The following is a 17,465-nucleotide window of genomic DNA, read 5'->3' as shown; positions in this document are numbered from 1 at the left end:
TATCTTACACTGATAAGAAGCTTGTAATAGTAATTACAGATGATACTATCTGTATGAGATGAATATTTCTATTGAAATGAAAGAATGAGATATTGAGATATCTACAGATCTTCGATCAATTTATCAAGAATCTGCTGAGATGTGACATTGTAATCATTCACTCAGACTGTGAAGAATTGAATTCAAATGCAGTCACAGTATATATACTCAGTGAAGAAATAAAATAAGAGCTGACTCTCTCTTATACTTTATAGCAAGATGAAGTATCTGAATGATTGATCAGTCTGATCATTGAAAAGTTCTGATCACTATTAATAGACTCTTTCACTTCTGAAAAGATGTGAAATGAGAAAGTTATTGCAATCACAGAGCTGCTTAACCTTATATCAATCTCCATCATATTATATGAAGCCCTTGAAAATACAAAGTCAATTACACTGTATAAGGTCTGGCTTCAAGCTCTATCTTCTGCATATGACATTCACTGATAAGATTGCAAAGCATTCTTGAAGATAGTCTTCAAGCTCATTAATAAGATGACTTTCTGCTTCAAAGAGTTGATTTTTATGAAATATAATGATTTTATTAATTATAGATTAGTGAACTTCTTCAACAGATATTTATACATATCAAAAGATATCATCTTTCAGAAGAATCTTTATCTTACTGATTCATTAATACTGACTACATACAACTTGAAGATTCTATTCAATGCAGTCTGTAAAGCAGTTGCAGTGATTTCTTCAGTAATATCAGGCCTACTCACTGCAGTCTGTGAAGAGACTGCAGTGATTTCTTCAGCAATTTCTGATTCATCAATTAATAATCTATTCATTAATGAGAAAATCTGACCTGAGTGTTCATTATTTCTTATACTCATTAATAATTGATGAATTGATTATGAAATCTCTGTGAGAATATCTATCTTTTTAGTGCAGAATATACTGAACTTCTCAGAACTCATAGTTAAATCTGATAATTCTTTAATATCTATAAGAAATATTACTACAGTGAGAGAAGCTTCAGTGAGATATAGTCTTGAAAATCTATCTTTCAATTCTGCAATTACTGCACTTTCAATCCTGAAGAATCTCACATGTATCAAAGCTTTTATAAAATGAAAATATTATTACAAGACCTGTGTTAAAGAGATCAATTATTTAAAATAGATTAAAGTCTGATAACTGATAGAGAGAATATTATAAATAAGTGTTCTTCACAGTTAATAAATAATTGATAAAAAGTTTAATAATATAATATCTGCTATAAGACTCACTAAGTTGTCTGTGAAAATCATTAATAGAAGAAGATTAATTACTTAAGAATCTTTGCCTCTGTTATCTCTGCATTCATCTCTCAAGCTCTCATGATAATCTCAGTATCTCAGAGCTACTATGTTCTGTAAATTAATATAGTAACTGCTTTTTTAAATATTCAACTGTCTGTCAATGAATAGATATATATGAATCAATTCACCGGATTTCACAAAGACTGTGATAATCTTATGTATGATTTGATACAGAGACTCTACAGTCTTAAGCAAGTAGCACTCTTATGATATGAGAAGCTGTGAAAAATACTATTATACTCAGACTTCTGTGTTAGTTTCTATAATACTAAACTATTTATTCATGATGAAAGACAGATCTATATAATTATCTATATAAATAATGTCTGTCTCTACAGCTTAAAAATTGATGATCTGAACTAAGTTAAAGCTGAAATCACTGCTAATTACAAGATCAAGAATATAGAGAATTTCAACTGCTATTTAAGAATGAAGATTAATAGAGATTTAACTTTATTAATATTATCTTAATCTCTCTTTATAAGAAATCTTCTGAAGGAATTCTCAATGAATGACTATCACTCTATATTCACTTCTATGAAGAAGAATATCAATTTGATGAATAATGATGAGAAATTAATTATATACACAGTAGGATTTACTCTATAATTATATCAATCTGATATTGAATCTCTGTAATATCTGGCAATCAATATATATCTGAATGTAAGCTTCATCACAGAGTTTCTTGAATAATTCAGCTCTCAGTCTACATTAAAGAACTGAGCTGTATTCAAATATATACTTCAATATCTACAGAATTCAATCAATGAGAGTATAATCTATCTGTAAGAAATCCCGCTCCTCGCGGATTCTTTACCTCTATTCCTATCTCTCATATAATCAATAAGGTTAGCAGCCCTTGACTACACACAACTATATAGACTGAAGTTCACAAATACTATTCATAACTCAGCTTGAATGCTATTATACATGTGATCTCTACATTTTATCTTTCTACCATGAATGCTTCTAGTAGTTAACAGTACATATCATGCCAAGCTGCAAACACCCGAATAATCGCCTGCGAGCACTTATTCTTACACTATCATAGAGATGCTGATATTGAACCTGTGACATACACAGATGCTAATTGAGCTGGTAGAGATTCAGAATTCTGTTCAATCACTGATTATATCATCTATATGACAGATGGCTCTGTTGCATGACAGAGCTGCCAGCAAACTGAGATCTTTATATCATCAACAGAGGATTAATATATTGCATTCTCTGAGACTGCATATGAGCTTGTCTGTCTCCGCGAGCTTCTAGAAGACACTGAATTCATTTTATCTCATCTTAATAATTTGAATGCTGATGATCATCTCATTCTCATCACTGTCAATGATCTCACTTATACAATTCATACTGATAATAAGTCTGTCATAGAGCTATTCTCTTCTGAAGCAATTTCACATTGTTTGAAGTATATAGAGATCTGTTTTCACATTCTTCAGAATCTTGTTTATAAGAATGAGATATCTATCTGATATGTTTCATCTGCTGAGAATGTGATGAATGAGCTTACTAAATCACTTGAAACATTAAAATATATGCATTGAAAGAAGAATATTAAGATAAAAGAGATAGAAAGATAGAGGGATAAAAAATGATAAATCTCATGGCTGATTTTTCATTACTACACATTTTCCAGTCATTTTTTGTACCTGTACTTGATTTAAAGGCGAATTTTGTATATAGCATAGTGTATAGTTACTCTGGTAAGTGGGGGTGTCAGGTCATGTGATCTGGCTTACTAATCCTTCCACCATATAACTTCCCACAAGCTAGCAACCTTTTCAATCAAGCAAGCTTTACACCTTCCACATTTATATGGTGCGAGATCTATCGATCCACCCGGACCCCCTTTTCCCCTCTCGAAGAACTGGCAGCTAAACAAGCACCTATCCATGTATGATATAGATGAGTCATGTGTATTATGTCCGTGAGAATTAAGTGTAATTATTTTGAAGAGAAAAAAGCCCACCAAAGATGGCATGTGATCTTTTGTTAACAAACTAGTTCTGATGTCAATAACTATGTTTTATCCGTGGGACGGTACCTAATCAAAACAGAGTGCCTGCTGCGCATCAATATTTAATAAGTTTATCGGCAAAAAAATAAAAATAAAAATAAAAATAAAACGAGTTATCTTAAGAAAAATCGTCTTTTGTTTATCTCTCTATCGGTGGTGTAGATTGGATTCGTTGTATACCCAGATCGTCTTTGCTGAAACGTGAAAAGTCGTGAGGCCGTGCAACATGGACATGAAACATTAACATGCTAAGAACATACAAAAAAAAATGACAAGAAAAGAAAAGAAAAGAAGGGGGAAAGCAGGGGGACAGGGGTACGGACAGCCAGTTTGTGCCAATATCACGGAAAGGTTGAAAAACAACGGAAGAGGCCGGGGTAGAGGCAGGGTTTAGTCGAAGCATCATCAGGGGACGATGCAACGCAAAAAATGGAAAAGGAAAAAAAGGAGTAAAATAAATAAAAAGGAGACAAATCCCTCCTGGACCAGGTCCCTTAACTCCCATCACCGTACCCGTTCATTTGATTTTTTTAAAAAAGAAAGAGAACAAAGAATTTCAAATAAAACACTTCCCCCAATCCCCCCCTCCCCTCGCATAGCTCAACCCCTCTACAAAGTCCTCCAACCGGCACCTCCCCAACGCATCAACTTTACACCCATGCAATGGCACGACGCGGTCATTAACCAGCACCCGAACCAGCGGCTCCCTCGCCATAGGCGTCGAATCACATTCCATCTTCTCTATGTACGCCCTGGCGCCAAACGGGACCATCCAGGCGGCGGAAAAGCCCTTGCTCTCCGCCGGACTGCGCACGGTCGTGTTGGGGAGGGGCACCGTGCCGTTGAAGAGCCCCAGGGCTGTGAAGATGGATACCATGGTATTATCGTGGCTAAAGTCTGCGTAGAGGGGCAGGTCTAGTGGGAAGGTGTGTGGGCTAGAGTCGAGCGTATGGTTGACGGTGGTGGAGTCTGTGACTGGCGTGTTTGTTAGGCGGGCTATGAGCTCGTTGACAAAGCCGACGCCCTGGCTGGCGCCGAGTGGGTTTCCAGTGCTGTGCCCGTAGTATTTTCCTAGGGTGTTGTAGTAGTCGTATTGGGTCCATTCTTCGTCGGTGAAGAGGGTGCAGATGGGAGAGATGGTGCTTGCGTCTGGGGTGATGGCGACGGTGTGGAAAGAGCAGAGGTCCATTAGGTAGGGGATGTCAGCGATGTCGAGGTTCGCGCCGATAAGGTGGGAGTTGACGCGCTTCAGGATTGGGGCCGCAAAGACTTTTGTGAACTCTGCCTGTGCAACTAGGCCTGGTTTGGCATCTTCAAAGAGGTTGCAGTTGGCGTGGTCTAGAGTATTGTTGGAGCCCGGTTCTTCGCTGATTACCACGCCGATAGACGGTTTGCGGGATTTATCGGTTGCAGACGGGTCAGATAGTTTCTCTTGATGGAAGCCGTCGATGAATTTCTCTGCAGACACGATTACCCGTGGAGAGCCTGATGCTCGGATAAAAATGTTGGATTCTTTGGTTAGGTGCCGATAACGACGGTAGAATTTAGTTCCAGAGTCTATCATCTGAGACACCCCAAATGACGTAAGATCTTCAGATTGCAGAGGATAAGTGAAGGATTCTAGAAATGCGAAGTCTCCAAGGTATGTCTCTGTACGATCCTGGATGCGCTTAATGAGTTGCGAGTAAATCGCAGACTTTTTTTCGGTTGGATATCTTGCTCCATGTCTCGAGAGAACTTGGACGAAAGTAATAGTGCAACCAATGGGAACCTGTGGAGATATCTCTGAGATAGTTTGCAGAGAAAAGAAAGGAGAATATTGGCCCCATGATTGGGAGTACTTTTGGTGGCATTGGTATCCATTTTGCACTGTGCTGCATACCAGGTCGCGACCAGAATTACGGACAACGCTATTGCATACATTATCAGCAAGTATTATATTTGATTGGGCAAGGATTTCATCGCTTTTGGTTTCTTACAATGCGTAAATAAACACCGTGCATATCAGCATCAAGCATAGCACAACGGAGACAGTAACGCAGCGTTCCCTCAGTGAGAAAGCGGTATGTTTTCTGTCAAAATGAGACCACCGGCGCCTACTAGAGGCCCCAATATCAAGTGATGTAGATGTTCTTGATCCGACATGTTGATCCCCGCGGCCATCTGCATCAGGGCATGCCAGCAGCGCGGTTTGGTCGTTGATTTCTACCATGGCATTCCGTCGGATAGAGGAAGACGAGGCCCCATGTAAACCGTTAATAGAGAATGGTAACCACTGCTATCCACTATACATCGCATTAAGAACAGAAATAAACTGCAACTGCTCGTTCAGTGACAAAAATAAAATAAAAAACAAAAGGAAATAAAAAAGAAGAGTAGACTCAAAGGGCAGAAATAAACACGTCAAGAAGAAACGGTCAATATAAACAATGCACTATTCCACACAAAAAGGCAAATGAATGAGCTCTCTGGAGACTTTTGGCACCAATGCCTGGCTCAAATGCGACTTTGACTGGCTGGAGAGATGCGCCGGCAAAACTTCCTCAAGCAGCAGGACATATGATTTCGCAGCCTCCCCAAAACGTATAGTATTTATGATGACAGCCCACGATGTCTACTTAATGTTATTATTGAGGACCGGCAACCGGACACAGGAGAAGAGTGGACAAACTGGCGGGCTATCAGGTTGAAGGGATGACGAAATGGATGCGATGACAGTCCCGGGTCACAAGACGCATTCATATAGTTATGGAAAAACCGGACGCTGAGACTTTTGATCCGATCCGGTAGGAGGCGTGGGACGCGCAAGAACAGGTTGCAGCAGCATGTCAAGAAAGACTGCGAGAAAGGGAACATGCCAGCCGGGCATGAGGGGGTAGTTATATACGTAACGCTTCTTAGCAAGTAGCCGGATAGGATGCCAGTCCTCGTGTATCCAAGGATACAAGCAACCAATAGATAAAACCCGCAGCTAGAGAACGCTCTGGGAGAATTCCACCGCAAAATACAAAAATACCCCACGCAGCAGCCAAAGGCGGGAGGAGAGGAGAATTTAGAAGTAGACTAGCTTATGTAATACGTTGGTGGGAAACAAACCAATCGGAAGCCGAGTCCAAAGATAGCATCACACTAGTCCTAGACCAGGCTAGTGCCACGGCCCAAGAAGCCCTAGCAGACGGGATCATCACGCAAATCACCTGACCCCACCCAGCCCTAATTAGCCCTCCCGAAAGAGTCAAAAGCATAATCCACCGGCGCGCAAGGCTGCAGGAGGATTCCCGATTGGCCGGGTCCCGGTGGGTGCTGCTTATCTGCAAGGAAATGACGGAGCCCGGCGCCTTTCACGCATGAGGTGTCAGTCAGGTGATATCAGGGCTGCAGAAATAAATTGGGGGCGGAGAAAAAGGGGGAAGCCTTTGTAAACTGAATGGGGGTGGGGAGGGGAGGGTATGTGATTGGAATGTTGTTTTTGGGCAGTTTAATGTACTGGGGTTAAAAAAAAGTGGGGGGGAGATACTGCACGGACTATTTCTCCGCATATTCGCATATTTGTTATTTCCCATGTTCAATTTCAATTTGGTTTCAGGCATTTTAAGCCCGTTTCGGAATTAGAAATGGACAAGTACTTCTACATCACATGTATGGTATTACACATAGCTATATATATGCTAGTAAGGAGGAGGGAGGGGGGATGGTGTGAAAATATCAGACATTTATTTACGACGCAGGCATCCTTCAATTTAATGGTAAAACATATGACAGACAGACAGAATATTGAATAAGGAGAAGGGCGGAACATAAGAAAAGAGGAAAAAAAAAAAAAGAAAAAAAAAAAAAAAAAAGAAAAGCATGTAGACGGTGAGGAAGAGTTAGTCCACAGTAGCGAATGACAACATCGTAGGAATAAAACGAAGAGGGAATGGATGTGTAACTCTTATGGTGTCCTGCTAGTAGGATTCGAATCGGCTTTGGAAGTACGTCAAACGGGAAGAATTGAAAACCAGCCAGTAAAAAAAGGGAATCCAGAGTGCACGGGGCTGAAGAGGATAAAAACAGCATCTGAACTGGGTATAAAACAAAACACAAAAGGAACAAGTAAAAATCTCCAAATTCGCCATTCAGTCTATGCCAACAATAGGGACTCCAAGGTAGAGCCAAATGCCGCTATTACAGTATAATGAGACAAAGCTGGAAGAAAAAAGGAAGGGAAAAAAGGGAAAAAAAACCATTGTACACAAAGAAGTAAAAGTTAAGTCACAGAGGGGCAACGTAATAATGGAACGGGATAAAGAATACCAGGATACAAAGGAAAGAGAAAGAAGCTATAGCAAGAACAAAAAACAAGGGAATTTATGTTCGCAAAAGCAAATCATTTATGCCTCCCAGGGTATCAATATGAATAATGGCAAGAAGGAAAAAGTAAAAGAAAAAAGAAAAAAAGAACGCAAGAGAGAAAATAAAAGGGATGGAAAGAAAAGGGAACAAAAAAAAAGACAAGGACATGATCAGTAAGGAACAACCAGTTTGCCCAGAACTGAAAATGCACAAAAATAACCTCCTACAAATGAGAGGCCACAAAAAGCCAAGCACCATTTTCAATCTGCGTGATACACCGAAAACAAACCAAAGATGTAGTAAAACTGTGGCCTTCAACACAATCTAGTCCTCATGCACAGCGGTGTAGCCTGAATGGATGCAGAGAAATTAACATATAGAAGTGTGACAAAAGCTTACAGTTGATATGGGCGGGGCAGTTATGACCAGAAGTGACGTGCAAAACAAAACAATGGAGGAGAAATCGAAAGGAGAGATTAGAAAAGCACTGTGAGAAGAGTATAAGCGACAGACAAAAAAGAGAAATGGGATAAGGAACAAAAATTATAAAAAATATAAAAAAACGCGAGTTAGACGCCTCCTGTCCGTCCCGAGGTTGCCCTCATCTTACCATAGTATATATATGTCTTTAGGAACTTGCGATGTTAAAAAACTGCAAAACATAGAGGTACAGCAAAGCAGCATTTATCTGTTACAAATACCTCGCAAAAGGTTGATTTAAATAAATAATAAGTAAAAACAATAAAATAAAATGTAGAAGGGAGAGGAGGCTCGGGAAGAGATCGCAATCCACAGATCTGACACATTCTAGTATATATATTGCAAACTAAGTGCCAGAATTCCAGCTCCTATCTTGCGGTTCTCCGGGGGATTGTATAGGAGGCAAGGAAGTCTCGGGAGGAACACATGACGTAGGATAGTTATAGGGTGGACCGGACCGCGCCGGTTGAGAGACGGGCGTCGCTGAAGTCGAAGTGCTCCAAGAGGTAGGGTATGGGTTCGGTTGAGCCGGTGACATGGGGGGCAAAGGCAGTCTGGTTGGAGCAGAACTCGTCCGCTGGCGCACATGTCCCTCACTACCTAGTCCTTCACGGCGGTCATGGAACTGCTGTTCAGTTTCCGATTCAGAAACAGGGGCAGATGACTGGCGAAGCCGAGGAGATGTAGGTCGCGGTGGTATACGATGCAAACCAACCTCTCTGTCGTAAAGTGTTCTGAAAAAGTCCCGCTCGGCGCGGTAGAAGTTTCTCTCTTCTGTCAACAATTTAATGTCGTCCTTTTGTCTTTCCACTTCCTGTTTCATTTCCTTCTCGTTTACTTTTTTCCTCTCCCTGAACCGCTTGGATGCATCACTATTCTTCAGTCGTTTCTCAGCTGCCTTTCGTGACCCAGAATCAAAATCAACCGGGACGCTCAGTCGTGACTGAATATCCCTGGGTGAAGCAAACTTGCTTTGTCCGCCCACAAACGTATAACTAGATCCGCCGTCCTGTGGCGTTCTACTCCGATTATCGTCTCCAATAAATGAGGCCCCTGTAGGCTGAGATAGAGAGGGAACTGGCTGTTGAAGCAAATTGGTTGACGCTGGGACATGCGAACCTTGGATTAACGGACTGTACGCTGAGTGGGTTGTACCTGGAGCTGTAATTTGAGGCCCAGATCCTTGTCGTCCAGTTATCGGGCGCGGATCGATAGGGAGTGTGGCCGAAGGAACGGATGGATGAGATAGAGAATATCGCATTGAGGGCGGGGCTTCCATTGTTGGTCGCATGGCGGTATCTCCATATGGTTGTTGCGGAGGGAGAAACGGATTGTGCTCCACAGTCATAGTTCCACGGGCGGGGCCATAGCTGGGCCCAATGCTTGGAGCATGTACTCCAGGCGACCTTGCCGTAAGGATATGACGTTGTGGTAGAGGGGAATACATCGTACGGTCATGTTGTGATACTGAACGGTCTGATTGGGGGGTTAATCCCGCTGAGGTTGGTGTGGCGTGTGGGTTGGTCGATGGGGAGGGGGATGTCGATGGGGTGGGTTCTGGAATATCGCGATTCATCTGGTGGGCGGAGGGTCCCGTAGCTAAGGTGTGAGAAGGATTAAGAATAGCATGCATCCCTATGGAGCGGGTTGTCGCCGTTCGCCATGTCGGATCTGGGGAGCCCGTCCTCCCCGTCAATGGAGCAGGGCCGCTGTCCCTAGTTTGTTGTGGCTCTAGGGGTTCAACAGTCCCATCATTCCGGCTCCGGGGGGATAATTCGGTTGTCGCGACAGTTTTGCGTACGCGGCGAGACGGGCTGCCGGACAGAAAATCTGATGCATGTGGCCGTTTCGACATAAGCTCCTGCACTCCACCGAGGGATAGATTGCGTGGAGCGGAACATGGACGATCCTTCCCTCCCTCTTGAATGCTCCGGCTCTCAGACGGTCGAAGATAAGAGAGGGAGGGCAACTGACTCTGGTTTTGGTAGAATCCGTTAAAGGTATAGTCACGGGCTTGTACAGCTGTAGCCCTTGTGTAGTCGAGGTGCGTTTGGGGAAAAGTGCGGATTCCGAGCGCAGCCACGATGAAGGCCAAAAGCTGATGCCGTACAGGGTGACTTCCCAGCTTAAAACTGATAGGCTTTCTCCCAGCCAGCAGCTTTTGAAGGCACCGACTGCAAATATATTCAAGGGGGCGGAAAGAGAGAATGAAAGCAAACAAAAAAGTAAAGGACACAAAAAAACAAAAAACAAAAACTAAATAAATAAAAATAAAAATAAAAAATAAAAAAAGAGAGGTGATGTTAGTCAGAGCAAGAGCTCAAAGATATGGGGTAGCTCTCCACTGCTGCAGCATGAAGAACGTATGGGGGACAGTCAACAACGCGGGCAGGTAACTTTCTTTCGACGAAGAAGAAGAAAAAAGAGAAGGGAGAAGAAGGGAAAGAAAGTTGGATCTTTGGAAATGGAAATCTTCAAGTGGTCAACCATCAAAAAAGCAAAGAAAAGTACCAGGCGGAGGAGGAAATATGGAAGTCAATAATACTAATAACAATAATAATAAAATAATACTACTAAGGAGCGGCGGACAAGTGCAGCAGCACCTCCTGTCCCCAACGCGTGCTTGGATCAAACATGCCTGGCCTCGTTCTAAGCTCGTAACAAAAGCTAATACAGGCTTGGACCAACGGACCGGGGACCACGGAAGGGATGGGCTTGGTGAGAAACAATGCGCTTGGCGAGCGCGATTCTGCGAGAGCCAGCGGTGGTGAGAAAAGGACAAAACAGCGCCTAAACCCTCAGATGCTGGGCTACCGATGCATGGAAACGTGCCCACGAGAATGGTTGAGGGCGTGATAGTGGACCCTACATAATGCGCTAGGGCATATACCGGCGGCCGACAATTGGGCAGCGAGCTTAAAGCCCCCCAGGAGGTGTGGTGTGAATGGCTTCCGCTGAACGATCGTTGCACAGTCCGTCGTTTTTATTTTTGCCGGTCCATCCCAGCTGTGTTGCAAGTGATCCACACCAGTGCTGGGGGCGTGTTCAGGCCGGACTCAGGAGGTGAGGTGAGGTGGACTTGACCTTGGCCGGTGGTACTTTGACCTTCGTTAGGACGATGTTCTCGGTGCCAGCCAACTGCTTCTGGGCCATTAATCTTCGTTGTTATTCGCTGCAACTCGCTGTCCGAACTTGCTAGACTAGACCGCTACTGGTCAGTAATTTATTATTGTCAGGGCTAATTTCGGTTCTTATCCTGTTCTCTGCTCGCTTACCCGCTAGCCATGCGGCGGCCGCCGGAGAACGGATATGGGGGGTCCTTCGCATATTATGCGTAGGCAGATTCTGTCCAGTGCTCTCGTCATTTATTATTGACAGTGCCGCTAACGGGATCGAAGGGGGGGAAATTACTTGCACCAGACAATCGTTGTACTGGCATGCCAGCCGCAGGAAAGGTAGATTTCCCCACACGAATCTCTCAATGTGTGCATTTCCTCTCTATCTTGACGCGCTGCGGCAGTCCAGTCCACGGTTTTCTTAATACATGAAACATGCATCAAAAGCGGCTGTTGATTGCTTTGCTTTGGTGACAAATTCACGACATTATTGCATGCATTGCGGTCAAGATAAGCCTGGAGATAATGTAGGCGGTGCACTGGCAGCAAAGGCTCTCCCTGTCAGCCTGCTCGTGAAATGAACGGTTGCCCCTTTTCACCAAGCTGACCGATGAAGGTGGCAGTCATAAAAAACAATACTTGGACTCTGATTATTGCCACCGTGCATACAAATTCTTGGAGAATCCGGTATTGCCCAGTTTATTCTTGAATTTAATTGATATCTTTTCGAAGTTAGGCAATTGCTGTAATCGATATTTCTGATACGACTTCATTCGAGCTTCTGCAATCCTCGCAATACACGCCTGGATAGACAATCTTGGACCGAGAAGGCGTCTATCATGCTGCCAGCTGAATTTGAACAGCTTCCTGGCTAGTCCATTGCAAATAGGCATGGCATAGGCATGGCATATGTATATGGTGGACATGGCTTCAGAGGCAGAGGTATCAGCAGGTGTATCCCCCCAGTCGGGGACTGTTTGGTTAGATACCTTCTATCTTTTATTTAACTATTTTTATTCTATTATGTTATATATATATATATATATATAGTACGGAGTGTACTATATTGAATATACCAGGGTAGACCAGTGTATTTGAGAACAGGATATTTACAAAGAGCAGCGTTAGCATAACTCTGCTGCTGCTTGCAAAGATGGCATACAGCTGCTTTTACGATGAAGTGTAGCATGTGCCTCCCCATGCGCAGGCAGGCGGTGTAATACCAACCACCCTTACCGATGACCGCCCATGACGTTCACAGCCACATTTTGAAAATTTCGCGAGATGGACGGGCTCTTCAAGAGAGTGCCAGTACGAAACACTGCCTCTTTGGCCAGGACCTAGCGGAACCCAAGGAACTGGTATCAGGCGCCAGTTGGGCAGGAAGGTCGATGAGGCTTTTTCCTACTGGCCAGTTGGGCCAGGAGACAAAGTCTTCACCAAGTCAGAAAAAGTCAGAAATGGAAAATCCAAACAGATCTTCGGTCTGGCGCAGTTATCGGCATTAAATAACCAATCAACACAAATTCGTGACGGTTCGAGGGGTTTTTTTTTCGGCCACGAGATAGACGAACTCACACTAATTAGCAAACAAGTCAGCGATAATAATGTTGATGAAGGGTTGAAGGCGGCTCCAGACAGTCATTGTTGACGCATGATAAGGCTATCGCCAGATGAGAGAAATGTCAAGATATGCGTTTACTGAGAGGGGTCAGAACCAATTTAGGAATGACACTGACAAATCCCCAGCTTTCAGAAATTGTATACTCCGTACATCACGCCTCTCATTTTAAGAGGGGGTCAACTTTATGCTTGAAGTGTATCAGTGGCCATGTGTGCGTGTTTACCTGCTTGCGATCTTCCGCTGCAAGCTCTGTATTAAACATTGAAACAGCCACTGGTATCAATAGTAATAATAGTGGTAAAGGCCCCAGTCTTATGGGCTCGATCAGGCCCCACATGAAACGGTGGTCATGAATAGTTCCATTATTGCTCCCTCTTCGAGGGGATAAATAGTCGGTAAGGCGTCTTGAGCGGGACCTAGTTGCTAGGTGTATCAGGTGGGCAAAATACTCTCCCGCTGACATGCGAGAATCGAGTCGAGAGCATTGAAGAGCATGTCATAACTCCACAACCCTTTAGAAACAAGAGGGAACGAATATTGATATTAAGCTGGCCTTGAAGCCCGATTTCGTAAAATCTTATCCCTTCCTCAAGCCCCCTAGCAGCATAGTTCCCTGGGTCGGCCTTGATAATGATTCGACGAGGTTGACAAGCACTTTAAATAATCAATCGCGGCAATCGCCTGTTCGGCTCTTTAAAAGCCGGCGATCATGACCTGTGTGTTTGTCATGAAGATCGCGGGTCCAAATACCGCGAAGCTGGCAGATAACAGGGTTATCTCTCGGCCATGCCATGTCAAATGTTTCTCAGATCGCGAAGGTTATGCGCCATACATTATAGCTGTAAGGTTTGCTCTGCATGCACCAGCTCAAGCCTCTGAATAGTAATTCCTGTAGGTTTTTTGTTCTCAGTAGCAGCTGTTTCGGCCATGGAATTCAATAATCAATAATAGTGAGCCCGGGCTGCATTGCTGTAATGATAGCACTTGCTTCGTGTGGGATGCCAGGCCATCGTTTGAAATCCCTCTGATTCCTTAGCGAGGTGAAAAAAGTGTGGCAGGTGAAGGCTGAATTTAACATCCAGCTTCGGTACTCATGGAGTCATGGCGCGATTTGTCGACGGTTGACTCGTCAAGATGGAAAAAAAAATAAAAATAAAAACCTTCCTCGTGCTGGGCGGAATGAGCGACTGTTCTCGATCAGCCATCAAATCCACGGACCCACTTTGCTGCAGATCATAATCGGCGGGCAGCTCACCAGGTCTTTCGTATTCTTGAACCATGGTTGCGCCGTCGTTTTGCAGTTGGCACCCACGTTATATTTTACCATTCTTCTCCACACAGCGGCGCGGAGGGCCAGTCCAGTGGACGGTTGGCAGGGATTGGACCGGACCGCACCATTGGCTCTAGATTCAGGCCTGTGCTTCCAGTCCGCGAGGCATGCAACCTTCAAACACTTGATTGGGGATTCAAAAGCTAAAGAGGACTTTTCTAGGTTTATCAAGCCATTTGAGAGAATCACTCACTCTATTTGACTCAATAGTATTTTGCATATATAACATAGATAGAAAATTTTGCTGGGAATAGTTAAAGAAGATAATAGTTAGCAGATATTTTAATCAATATGACGATTCTCTTAGAGAGAGTTATACAGTATTGAAAACAGATAAGTAAGCTGCTGACGGCTAGACTGGCCGGCTGGACCATGAATTTCACATTTGATTCAATTTGATCTGGTCTCATACATTTCTTACCATGAATTCTGCTGAGACCAGTTATTAAAAAAACATGAAAAGTGACTATTAATCAGATCTCAAAATAAGATCATGAAAAATTAAGTAATCTTATTTGATCTTATTTAGTCTCATTCTTAATATAGAGTTGCTACTTTTAGAGACTTTTTACCTCAGTAGCTGATTATAAAGTTCAAGTTTGATGAAATAATTAAAGAAATTTCACTGAACGCTTTCAAAGTCTGTAAAATAGAGCTTTGAGAAGAATTCTAGAAGTATTTAAATCATCTTCTATTGTAAGAGGTCTACACTGAATAAATTGATATGATATTTATAGATCTTATAATATAAAAGTGAAAAACATTAGAGAAGGAAAAAAGAGAAAGTGCAGAAATTAATGATTAGAGTGAATATTTATACATATATGTAGTAAAGCTTTGAGATGAAAGAATAGAAATTTCACATATACAGTAAAGCTTCAGAGCAGAAGAATAGAAATTCTATGAGTTTTTCAGTCAAGAATTAGTAACTGAGAATCAGAGCTTTCAGTAGAATCTATGAAGTGTAATGAAATAGTTTATATAATTGATCAGACACAGCTAGACTGGCCGCTGAGATCATGAATTTCATGTTTAATCTTATTTGATCTGGTCTCATACATTTCTTGGCATTAATCCCACTTGAACTAGTTATTAAAAAAACATGCAAAGTGACTATATATGAGATCTTAAAATGAAATCATGACTTGAAAAAAATGAGAAAGTGGTTTTATTTGATTTCATTTAGTCTCATTCTTGGTATAAAGTTACTATTTTTAGACATTTTAAGGTTTTTTTAGACTATTTTTAATTTTTTAAAAAGTAACACTTTTTAATAATGCTTAAATGAGATTTAAAGTCATTTAAAGTAATAAAAATAATTTAAATTGAGAAGTGGAAATCATGGTCTTATTTGAAAAATGTGACAAGAGTAGTGTAAGAGGCCTACGCTGAATAGATCAGTATAATATTGATAGGTTTTATATAACAAAGATAAAAATGTTAAAGAAGGAAAGAAAGAGAAAGTGCGAGAATCAGTGATTGAGGTGAATATTTATACATGTATGTGGTGGCATACACGGTGGAGCTTCAGGGCAGGAGAATATACACGCGTTCATAGCAGCTGAGAATCAGTGATTGAGAATGACTGAGAATCAGAGTGTATGTATTTAAGAATGAAGTGATTGAAATCTGTGAAGTGTAATGAAATAGTCTATATAATTGATCAGGTGCAGCCTGCCACATTAGTCTCTTCTTTCAGAAGCAGTTCTCATCAGTCAAGAGCTGCTGTTTCAGATAACATGGAACTCAGAGTTTAGATCAGTTAATTGTAGTCAATCTATTTCACAAGATATTGTCAGCTGCAGTCACAGAATCTCTTATGAAGAATATTCTCAATCTCTCACTCAAGCTCATTATCTTCTTCTATGATGTCTGATAACTGTCAGTCAGAAGTCAGTTAAGAAGAGAATGAATTAATGATAGTGCAGTGAAGCAAGCTTGTGTGAAATACATTATAAATCTCTGATGATATGTCAAGATAGTAGTTATAGCTATCTAGAACTTCTATCACTTTATACTTGATATAACAGTAATCTAGTGTATGAGATGAACATGTGATTTGTATATTCTTAAGATTTAATCATATCAGATCTTCTATCTTATATTGTTCAGTAGAATCTCAGTGAATATTGATTTAATTCTCTTGATCTTGTTTTACAGTTATCATGAAGATCTCTGCTCAATCACAGACATCTCAGAGTTTCATTACTATATTATCAGTGATCTGAATTGAACTGTGAAGATTTAGTGTGAACTGTGTAGTCTCTAGAAGATTCAACACTTTCATATGATATCTGTGTGTAAGAAAGAATAAGCTTATATCTGTTGAAATAGCATCTTAACTGTTGATAGCAATCTCTGCATGTAGAAGAAGATTATATTAATCATCTTATAAATAATTACAGAACTTACAGAGATAATTCTTCATAGTCTGAATTATTCATTCTGACATATCATCAGTCTCAGAGTGATAAACAGTTAATAGATGATATATAATCTTGAGAACTTAACAGATTCTTGTTCAGAGAGTGCTCATGAATTGACAGCTCTGATCTGATACTATAGATCTTGACAATCTATGCATCTGATAGAATGAGCTCTGTAGAAAAGCTTCAGTGACTTATTCAGTATTTATCTTATTACAAGATTTCAATATTATATCTTTACTCAGTTAATTCACAATGATCAGAATGTTTCTACAACTCTTATTTTTAAATAGATTAATAGTGAAGTTAATTGCTATATCTTGTCAGATTCTATCAGAGATATTAAGTGATTTTAATAGATCTTTTCTACAGTTCTTTTATAAGATAATAGAAGAACAGTAATTGCAGTTTCAGATAAAGTGTCTGATACTGTTTAATATCTCAGGTCAGTAGAACTCTCAGAAGATTATTCTATACAGTTGTTTACAGCCTGAATAATCAGTTATATATAAATTATACATCTCTTGCATTATCTGAGTGTATAAGAGTTCAGAGTGAGAGACTCAGTGTCATTCACAGAATCATAGAGTATTATTATCATTAATTGAATATTCTGAGATATCAGTTCTTATATGTAGTTCTGAGAGAAATCAGAGTGCTTCTTAATATACTACTTTAGTGAGAATCTGAAGAAGTTCATTCATCTGAGCTGCTGTATATCACAGTTTATTCAGTGTAGAGAAAGTGAAGATATCAATAACAGTTCTAACT

General features: G+C 41.2%; 2 protein-coding genes across 2 annotated transcripts; both read right to left on the bottom strand.

Annotated features, from left to right (window-relative positions):
* Positions 1–3,238: 3,238 nt before the first annotated feature.
* Positions 3,239–6,792, bottom strand: BDBG_00518 (3-phytase). Its single transcript, XM_002629226.2, has 2 exons — positions 5,363–6,792; positions 3,239–5,293 (listed from the first exon to the last, which is right to left on the bottom strand). The coding sequence occupies exons 1-2, from the start codon at positions 5,593–5,595 to the stop codon at positions 3,940–3,942; spliced, it is 1,587 nt and encodes a 528-aa protein (XP_002629272.1). The 5' UTR covers positions 5,596–6,792; the 3' UTR covers positions 3,239–3,939.
* Positions 6,793–8,544: 1,752 nt separating this feature from the next.
* On the bottom strand, positions 8,545–12,240 carry BDBG_00516 (uncharacterized protein; the record flags this gene model as incomplete). Its single annotated transcript, XM_002629224.1, has 5 exons — positions 8,545–10,372; positions 10,802–11,063; positions 11,089–11,152; positions 11,227–11,398; positions 11,984–12,240. The coding sequence occupies 5 exons, from the start codon at positions 12,238–12,240 to the stop codon at positions 8,545–8,547; spliced, it is 2,583 nt and encodes an 860-aa protein (XP_002629270.1).
* Positions 12,241–17,465: the final 5,225 nt, after the last annotated feature.

The sequence above is a fragment of the Blastomyces gilchristii genome (assembly GCF_000003855.2).
Source record: "Blastomyces gilchristii SLH14081 genomic scaffold supercont1.1, whole genome shotgun sequence".
Taxonomy (NCBI): domain Eukaryota; kingdom Fungi; phylum Ascomycota; class Eurotiomycetes; order Onygenales; family Ajellomycetaceae; genus Blastomyces; species Blastomyces gilchristii.
This window is presented reverse-complemented; position numbering and strand designations above follow the sequence as displayed.